Raw genomic sequence first — 10,151 nt, forward strand, 5'->3', positions numbered from 1 at the left:
CGGGGAGATCGAATCTAATTTTGATCTTTTTACACTCCCCCCGTTTAAATTCGCCATATTATTTTTACTATGCTTACCCGAAGCCATTTTCACTCTAGATTTTCACTTTCCACCCGACTTACACAAGTTTTGACTGCTTTATTTTAACAAAATTGGCCTTTCACTGTGGAGCCACTCACTCACCCGACCATCCCCATACGCCGTGAAGCCACGCCCCCAAACCTTTCTCTTTTTAAAATTAGTTTATGAAAATAGTTTTCCGAACAGCAAATGCAACCCACAAAGCACTCACTCACGACAGCCAAAGTCTTGTTCTCGCCAAAACCACCTCTGATCACATGATCCCTCCAAAAATACATTTTGTTGAAAACTAAATCTTTTTTGTTTTGAAAGCAAGTCTAGTAGTTACAAGAGAACTCCAGAAAGAACCCGAGACGTAAGAGCGAGTCTGGGCTATTTTAAAATCATTTTCTAATATATTCCAAAATTTGTAATGGGAGTAATTATTTCTTCTGCATTTAAATCTAATACATAAAAATGATTTTGTGTATATTGTTGATTAGGGTTTTGCATTATTGTGTGTGTGTCTGTGTTATTGTGTGTGTGTGTCTGTGTTATTATGTAAGTTGACTATTTTTAGGATGTTTAAGTGTGTTTTTGCTATTATCTTCTATTTATCATTTGTAAATCATTCCCTGTTTATTTAATTGCTGTAAACCGAGTCGAGCCTTCTCAGAATGATGACTCGGTATACAAAATTAAGCTTTAGTTTTGCTAGTTTTAGATGTCAGGGTTTTATGTTAAGCTTAAGGGTGTTCTTTTGTAACCCGCTTACATTTTTGGAAACGCGAGATATAAATGTTTTAAATAAATAAGGAAGGACTCAGCAGCCAGAAGAATCCAGTCGGAGCAGTCCTACATGCAGGAAGTTTCTAAGAGGCTGGTAGGTCCATTCCAGGAGGCGCAAAGGGGCGCGAAAAGGGCTGGATTCTCTTGGGCAATAATAAAAGGGATGTTTGCGAGTTCCCCGTCACTTTTCTCACCCTCAGTGACTGAATCCAGGGAGTCTCTTGCAGCGTCATTCTGCTTCTTCTCCAATTCCTGTTGATAATTCCTTGTGTTTTGATTCTCATTACTATGGGAAATATTCTCACTGACATTTCCTGGTTGTCTTGGGATGTGTTCAATTTCTAGAAGACATTTTTCTTCATTCTCTTCTCTCTTCATCTCCTGCATTGCCTCAGTATCTGCTAGATAGAAACAAAAGACAGTAATCATATATTATTAACTTTGGAGCGCTACTAACGATGAAGAAACACAATTTTTGGTGTTCATACGACTACAAGTAATTTCTGATAAGAAAATTCCACAAATTTTTTCTCTTTTTTTAAAATTAGGTTATGAAACTAATTTTCCAAATAGCAACAAGCATAAAAGCAAAACAAAAGATTAGGTTCTTACCTTCGCTAATCTTCTTTCTTGTAAATCCACACTTTATTCTGGGACCAGTGGGTTATTTTCAGGACTTTATGGGGAGCTTCAAACTTCAGAGACTTAACCCCCCCCCTCTTACCTCATCACTGTCCCTGTACCCTCAGTCAGTCTTAAAGCAGCCAGAAACATCTGTAAAGGATAACAAGAGAGAGGGGAACGGGGAAACTCCTTGGCAAGTAAATCAATTTTGCTCATTTCAACAAATGCGTGGAAGCACAGCATCAAGGACAGAAATTATCTGAAGGAGTGGAGAACACCGAAACAGTAGAAGTGACTCAGGTTTCAGAGACCGAGTGAACACAATTACAGAGAAAAAGAATCGTGTACTATATCCCTTTAATGTGCGAACAACCTGAATCGCAGGCTTACATTTTGCTGAATGGCCAGGTTTACAGGAATATACATTTCTATTAAAAGCATACGCTAGATACTCAGACGTTTTGGGTTGTGTTAATCCTTGCCACCTTATGTTTATCTTACTGCTGGGCAGCACTATGCACCTTGTTACTGGAGAAACGGTTCCCATGAGTGATGGAACACAGTACAGTAACTGGAAAAATGGTTCCCATTAGTGATGGAACACAGTACAGTAACTGGAGAAACGGTTCCCATTAGTGATGAAACACAGTACAGTAACTGGAGAAACGGTTCCCATTAGTGATGGAACACAGTACAGTAACTGGAGAAATGGTTCCCATGAATGATGGAACACAGTACAGTAAACTGGAGAAACAGTTCCCATTAGTGATGGAACACAGTATAGTACCAATGCCAAAGTCTTTAGCTCCTCCTCTGTCTTATCCCAATGGGAGACATTAAGGAGACAGTTCTGTAAATGGGCACCTCCATTTATGTACCTCAAAGGCCATGTGGTAAGAGCCTATTTATGATGGAACCTAAACACCTATGTTCCATTGTAGATTATTATAGAATTATTATGTAGATTATTATGGAATTATGTAGGCATGCAGTGATTCATTTAAAAAATGTATGTCTGTCTTTTTTTTTTTTTTTCCTTGGCTGTCCACTACCACCCCTTGCCTGCTCCCCCTGTCCATTCTCCCTTCCTTTTACCTCCCCTGTGTCCTCCACCACCCCATCACTGCTCACCTTATCCAGCAGAAGCCCTTCTCCCTTTGTTTTACCTCCCCCTGTCCATCATCACCTCCTTCCTGCTCCCCCTGTCCAGCAGTAGGCCTGTCTTCATTTTTTCTGCCCCCCCTGTCCATCAACCCCTTTTCTGCCCCTCCATTTCCGTGTGTTGCAGCATTTCCCTCCCACCCCACTTCCCTGTGCAGTATTTTTGTCCCCCCCCATACCTTCCTCCTGAACTCCATGCCCTACTTATGTTTGAACTCATTCTCAGACATTTCTGCAAAAGAACTCTGACATTAGAATTTGAACTGTGCATATTTTCCCCTCACCCCCCACCAAAGTGCAAGTTTCCCTTTAAACTCTCAGGAGCAGCAGCATCTACAAAAACGAATCCCTTACCCAGGAAGTGGCAAAGCGCGTTCCGTCCTTTGAGGTAACCTAGCAACCATCCGCTCTGCCTCCCCCTGGCTAGCGCTTTGCCTTACCGCCTCGGCAGCGCTCCAGCCCTCCTCCTTGCTCTCCGCATCCTCCCCTTTCACGCTCACTTTGCTTAACTGCAGCTCAATCTCTTCTTCAAGAGCCAGATCGCCCTCCATAGCGGGTTAGCCGCCGGGTTGGGTTAGGCTGGCAACAGCCTGAAGTCTCAAAAGGGCTCCTTCCTGAGCATGTGCAGAAACGTGCGTGTGCGTGCGTGCCTCTTTTATAGCATGGGGGGAGGAAGAGAGAGAGCGAGCTTCGGGCGGCCAGCAGCCGCCGCGGTTGACATCCACCTTGGGCCGCCGCAGCCGACATCCACCTCGGCGGGGGGGGGAGGAAGAAGACCATAAGCCGCGCATGCGCACTTCCTAGCTACAGCTCACGGAAAACGGACGCACGCATAGGAACTGCGCATGCGCGGCTTACCGTTTTATTATATTAAATGCAGATAAAACAATTCTTACCTAGGGAGATCAGAATCTCATAATTCTCCTTCATAACCTCCCTATAAAGCTCCTTCTGTTCTTCATCTAAATACTCCCACTCCTCCTGGGAGAAAGAGACAGCGATGTCCTCAAACGTCACCCGCATCTGAAACACAAACCAGAAAAACACTCAGCACTTTCTGTATCACCATCAGGCATTATTGTATAACTGGGGCACGTAAGTTGCTTAGTGTGCAACTGCAAGGGGAAGCGTACATGTGGATGGAGCGTGGATTTGTCTCCAAGTGACCTGTACGTCTTATAGAATAGTATCAATTGAGCATCATACACTTAGGCACACCAACTTACACCAGCCACTGACCAGTTATTGTGCCTATGTTTCAGTGTGCCAAAGTGACTTTGTACTGTATTCTTTAACTGCTTAAGCTCCCATCTTGGTGCCAATCTATACAATTGCCCAGAAAGTCAAAATGGTTTTCTGGGCTTGTCTGTAGGGTGGGCTGTGTTTCTCTGGGTACATGCCTGTCTTAATGTGGTGCGTCTATGCCTCTCTGGGTGTTGTGTAAATTCTGCACTTCTCCTGCTATTACTACAGGTATATATATGGGGATGGAGTAGATCTTTATCGGAAACTTCTATACCGCAACGACTGGGGAGTCAATTCAGAGTGGTTTTTCAAAGACATCTGTAATGGATTTTAAATACTGATTCAGATGGAGTCCAGTGTGATTGTTGTCGGCCTCCTAGCTGCTTGGCTAGGATATCATGTTTGTATTTGCATTATTACACTATTATATATGTATACTATGTTGATATCAAATCATTCAAAGAAGAAAACGTTAATGAACAACTGGGAAAACTAAAAGTGGGACCGGACGAGATCCATCCTAGGATATTGAAAGAGCTCAAAGAAGTTCTTGCAGGTCCTCTCACAGACTTGTTTAATAAATCCTTAGAGACAGGAGAGGTTCTGAGGGATTGGAGAAGAGTAAACGAGGTAAAGAAAAAAGTCAGAAACTACAGGTCAGTAAATATCATTTTGGGAAAAATAATTAAAGCTCTGCTAGAGGAAAAAATAGTGAACTACCTAGAATCAAAAGGGTTACAAGATCTGAGACAACATGGCTTCTCCAAGGAAAAATAATGCCAAGAGAATCTGATAGATTTTTTGACTAGGTGACTAGAGAATTGGATAGAGGACATGCACTATATGTAGTCTACTTTGATTCAGCAAAACCTTTGGCATGGTTCCTCATAGGAGGCTCATCAATAAACTTAGTGGCCTGAAGTTAAAATCCAAATTAGCGACCTAGATTAGAAACTGATTGACTGACAGATGACAGCGAGTGGTGATAAATGAAATTTGGTCAGAGGAAAGAAATGCAAGTATTGGCGTGCATCAGAGATCGGTACTGGAGCCCATTCTGTTCAATAAATTTTTTGAGTGACATTTCTAAAAGGGTTAGAAGGCAAAGTATGTGGTTTTGCAGATGACATGAAGATTTGCAACAGAGTAGACACGCCGGAGGGAACAGAAAACTTGAGGAGAGATCTGCATATATTAGAACCCTAAATAGAAAGAGGATAGTATCAAAATATAACTCGACAGATCAAGAGCTACAACTTCCTTTAAGACATGCAGGAGTGGTGCTTAAATGGCAGCTCCTACAGTGAGGAAGTGAAGCCGATGCTGGACATCTTCAACAATCTATATGTCCTCTATATGGTAAGACAGATCAGGATGGAGTTGCCAGCAGTGGAGTGATGTAGCCAATGCTGGATGGACTTCTATGGTCTGTATCTCATATGTGGCAAGACAGAGCACATTTTGACTGCAACTCCGATAGCTGAAGAGTATGGCCAATACAGGGCAGATGTTTTTACAGTCTGAGCCCTGAAAATGGAAAGAAAGGATCAGGAGCAATATATGTATTCATATCGTCCAAGTACAGGTCTTACATATCTCAGGGGGCGTGGAAGACATCTTAGAGCGGAACTTAACAAGTTTTTGCAGTCTGAAGACACAAACCACGGTCTACAAGGCCAATCTGGAGCCATGAGAATGACCTTTCCCTGATGGCTTGTAATCCTGTGGAGTATCTGAACTATCTATCATGGTCCACGGAGGAAACACGTACAAGAGCTCTGGAAGGGATTTACCCCCAACTGATAGACCCCCCCTGACTGTTCAGGCCTAGAGAGTAAAGGGGAGGCTAAGCTGGCCACTCCCACCATCCCCCCTTCATGTGCTGTGTGGCACATGGCATAAGGGCGTTTTTCCAGCAGAAATCTGGCATTAATTGATGGTAAAGGAGCCCAAGGACTCCATCCAAGCCAGTTTTGAGGTAAAATTAGGTGATTTGAAGGTTCTGGACAACTTTGAAAAAGAAATTGGGAAATATGAGATGACCGCCATGAAAGTGTTTTGGCGTAAAAAAAAAAAATGGCTCCAAAATGCTTTAACTAAAATTTTTTTTAAAACAGCGATTTTAGGATTTTGGAGGTGGGGAAACCTAAGGGAGATGCAGAGATGAGCTGCCACCACCAGTATAACCTTGATGAAAAGTTGGGGCGCTGTTGCTAGCCCAAAGGAAGTGCTAAGAATTGATAGTAATTTTCCACCTTCTGGAATCTGAGAAACTTCCTGTGTTCCAGGAAGATGGGGATGTGAAAGTAAGCTTCCATTAAATCTAAGGCAGCTAAAAATTCTCATGGTTCTAACACTGTGATAATGGATTGAACGGTCTCCATTCAAAAACAAGGTACTCTCAGGGCCGTGTTCACATGTTTGAGATCCAGGATGGGCCTCCATTTCTTTGAGCCTGTCTTTGGCACAACAAAGTATATAGAGTATCTACAAGTTGTCTGGAGGCACTGGTTCTATGGCTGGGACATCTAGCAACCTCCGCAGCATTTCTTGGATCCTTTTTGCTTTCTCTGGCCGGCCTGCACGAACCAATTGGAGAGAGGATGCACAAATTCTACTATGCAACCCTCTCTGACAATATCCAGAACCTACTGGTCAGATGTCATTAGTTCCCTTGTCTCCAGAAAATCTGAGAGCCAACCTCCAATCTTCAAAGGAGCAGCGTAAGGGCTGGTGTCATTGTGGGCCAGGAACCCTCATCTCTACCAATGTTCGGCGGCACAAGTCCCCAAAGGATACACCTGCCAGTTGCAGGCTTAAAATCTGCTCCTCTCTAAGCAGGCACAGCAGTTCCTGGAGCTGCATAAAAACCACAAACAACTGAAAAAAAAATGAAAAACACCACAAAATAAAGGTAGCAGATCAAAACACCAACTTCTATACTGCCCCTTATAATAGCTTTATAACCCTTCCTCTTTCTAGTGTAATGTACTTTACAATGTAAATCTCAGTAGTTTGTACTGGTCCTCTTATTGTAAACTGCTTAGAATTTTGCAGCTTTAGCAGTCTATAATTAAAATATTATTATTATTATTCATGCTCACCTGCACAAGGAAGAACTGAAGGGGTAGCAGAGACTGGGGAGAAGGAGGAGCTGAAAAAGCTGGGATTGACATGTTTTGCAGAATGCTGGCTATCAGGCATGGGCAACCCTAAGATTCAGCATACCATCCCTATTGCACTGGAAACTGGATTGTTGATTCAACATTACCTTGAAAATAAATGCGATTGTTGGGCAGACTGGATGGACCCAGTGGCATAGCGAGGGTGAGAGGTGCCCAGGGCGGTGGTGCCCATCCCCCACCATCTTCTTCCCTCCCCCATCCTGTTGCACACGTGAATCCCTTCCCTGCTTGCGTCAGCAGCATTAAAGAGGTACAGGGAAAGCACATAGTAATGGTGGGATTGGGAGGCAGAGAGGACGGGTACCAGTTCCCCCCCTACCAAGACAGTGCCTGGAGTGAACCCTCCCCCACCATTGGATGAATCATGTAGGGGAGCAGTGGTGTAATGATAAGAACATAAGAATTGCCACTGCTGAGTCAGACCAGTGGTCCATCATGCCCAGCAGTCTGCTCACGCGGCGGCCCTCTGGTCTAAGACCAGCACCCTAACTGAGACTAGCCCTACTAGTGCACGTTCTTGTTCAGCAGAAACTTGTCTAACTTTGTCTTGAATCCTTGGAGGGTGTTTTCCCCTATAACAGCCTCCGGAAGAGCATTCCAGCTTTCTACCACTCTCTAGGTGAAGAAGAACTTCCTTACGTTTGTACGGAATCTATCCCCTTTCAACTTTAGAGAGTGCCCTCTTGTTCTCCCTACCTTGGAGAGGGTGAACAACCTGTCCTTATCTACTAAGTCTATCCCCTTCAGTACCTTGAATGTTTCAATCATGTCCCCTCTCAATCTCCTCTGTTCGAGAGAGAAGAGGCCCAGTTTCTCTAATCTTTCGCAGTACGGCAGCTCCTCCAGCCCCTTAACCATCTTAGTCGCTCTTCTCTGGACCCTTTCGAGTAGTACCGTGTCCTTCTTCATGTACGGCGACCAGTGCTGGACGCAGTACTCCAGGTGAGGGCGTACCATGGCCCGGTACAGCGGCATGATAACCTTATCTGATCTGTTCATGATCCCCTTCTTTATCATTCCTAGCATTCTGTTTGCCCTTTTTGCTGCCGCCGCACATTGTGTGGACGGCTTCACAGACTTGTTGATCAGAACTCCCAAGTCCCTTTCCTGGGAGGTCTCTCCAAGTACCGCCCCGGACATCCTGTATTCGTGCATGAGATTTTTGTTACCGACATGCATCACTTTACACTTATCCACATTGAATCTCATCTGCCATTTCGATGCCCATTCCTCGAGCTTGATTATGTCACGTTGCAGATCTTCGCAATTCCCCTGCGTCTTTACTACTCTGAATAACTTCGTATTATCAGCAAATTTAATCACCTCACTCGTCGTACCTATGTCCAGATCATTTATAAAAATGTTAAAGAGCACGGGTCCAAGCACCGAGCCCTGCGGGACCCCACTGGTGACGCTCTTCCAGTCCGAGTATTGTCCATTTACCCCCACTCTCTGTTTCCTATGCTTCAGCCAGTTTTTAATCCACGTGAGTATTTCACCCTCAATTCCATGGCTTGCAATTTTCCGAAGTCCGTGTGGCTGCCATAAAGATCATCTCTGATGCAACCGGAAGTTGCAGAGACGACCTTTCTGGTAGCCATATGCAACTTCAGCGCTCCGGCTGCTGTAAGAAGGCAGTTTAGACATTGCCGGCCACAGGTAAAGGGCAGGGAGGTTTGTCAGACCGGGCCTGTTGTCCAGGAGAGGGTGGGGGTGAAAGCACCACAAAGGTAATGGTCAGGGAGGGAGGAAAAGTGGGGTGGAGAGGAAAAGATGCTGAAAGCACACGGGGAAGACAGAGTGGTGAGAAGGACACTGAAAAGACATGGGGAAGACAGAGTGGGAGAAGATGCTGGCAGGGAAGAAGACAGAGATGCCAGATTATGGGGGGAGCAGAGGGAAGAAGATGGGTGCCAGACCAATGTGGAGGGGGGGGGGGGGGAGAAAGGGAGAGGCACAGTAACAGAGCAAATGGAAGATGCAGAGAGAAGAGAGGCAGTGGATGGAAGGAATTGAATGAGAAGATGAGGAAAGCAGAAACCAGACAACAAAGGTAGGGAAAACATTATATTTCTTTTTGCTTCAGGATAAAGTAGTATATTAGTTGTGTTGATAAAAATTTATAAACAAAGCCCTGCCAGCTGAACATTTCTTTCTCCAGTTCAGCAACCAGAACTTTGATTTATAAGGAAGGAATAAGCTAAATATTGCAGTACTGAGGGTTGTATGGATGCTGCTGAGATGGTGAAGGGGACAGATTTTTTCCCCATGTCATTCTCTAATAATTCCTCCCCTCCCTCATCTTCCCAGAGTCCTCTGCCCACCCCCACCTCAATGTGGATAAGATGCGAAGAGAATGAGGCCTACTGCCAGGGCAAGGAAGTCTGCTTGGGGGGTGGGGGTTGATTCTGCAGAGTCCCAGGTGAAGGAAAAGAGGCGGTGGGGGAGGGGCACCTCCTACCTGAGCAGAAGCTCCTGCAGCCATTTTCCAGCCTTAGAAACAACTCTGGGGCTCTTTCTCCAGCTCAGGGTTTGTCTCTTGCCGTGGGTGGGGGAGAGAGAACTGCCCGTCACAAGATGGACGACGCCTCTGGGCACATTGTGACAACATCACAAAGGGGGCGGAGCGTCAGGGGAAGGCCGCTGACTACCTGTCTCAGCTTGGAAGGGGCGGAGCTTGTTAAGCGGGATCCACAGCTCGAGACAAATTCCACAGCTGCCCCTCAGGAGGCCGCGTGCGGGGGGGGGGGGGAGGGAGGAGCCAGGGCGCGAGGTGGAGATGAGAGCGCGCGAGGCAGAGACACTTTCCCGCCCAAGGGAGATTCTGACCAATGAACTCCTCTATCTCCCTTATCCCGCCCTCTCCTCTTCCCATCAAGGGACCATTCTGACCAATGAGCACTATAAGGACTCGGCCTTCGCTATGAAGCCCCGCCCTCTCCCTTGTGACGTCACCAGCATCTTTATTTCAGGAAGATTGAAGAGAAAGTTCCAGCTGCAAATCTCTTTCTGCCCTTTAGTTCCTTCTCCCAACTCTGCATTTGCAGAATGTCAGTTGCGCTGGGTCAATGTTTTCAGAAGGAGCAA

The 10,151-nt window shown here is 45.3% G+C and overlaps 1 protein-coding gene across 1 annotated transcript in view; it reads right to left on the reverse strand.

Annotated features, from left to right (window-relative positions):
• The window catches only part of LOC117355033 (zinc finger protein 850-like), a 105,050-nt gene extending 95,263 nt beyond the window's left edge, over positions 1–9,787 (reverse strand). The window contains exons 1-3 of the mRNA XM_033932978.1: positions 9,526–9,787; positions 3,531–3,657; positions 1,044–1,250 (exon numbers count right to left, since the gene is read on the reverse strand). Of these exons, the coding sequence (XP_033788869.1) occupies positions 1,044–1,250; positions 3,531–3,657; positions 9,526–9,549 (358 nt within the window). The 5' untranslated portion in view covers positions 9,550–9,787. The remainder of the gene's footprint in view (positions 1–1,043; positions 1,251–3,530; positions 3,658–9,525) is intronic.
• Between the last annotated feature and the right edge of the window lie 364 nt (positions 9,788–10,151).

The sequence above is a fragment of the Geotrypetes seraphini genome, chromosome 2 (assembly GCF_902459505.1).
Source record: "Geotrypetes seraphini chromosome 2, aGeoSer1.1, whole genome shotgun sequence".
Classification (NCBI taxonomy): domain Eukaryota; kingdom Metazoa; phylum Chordata; class Amphibia; order Gymnophiona; family Dermophiidae; genus Geotrypetes; species Geotrypetes seraphini.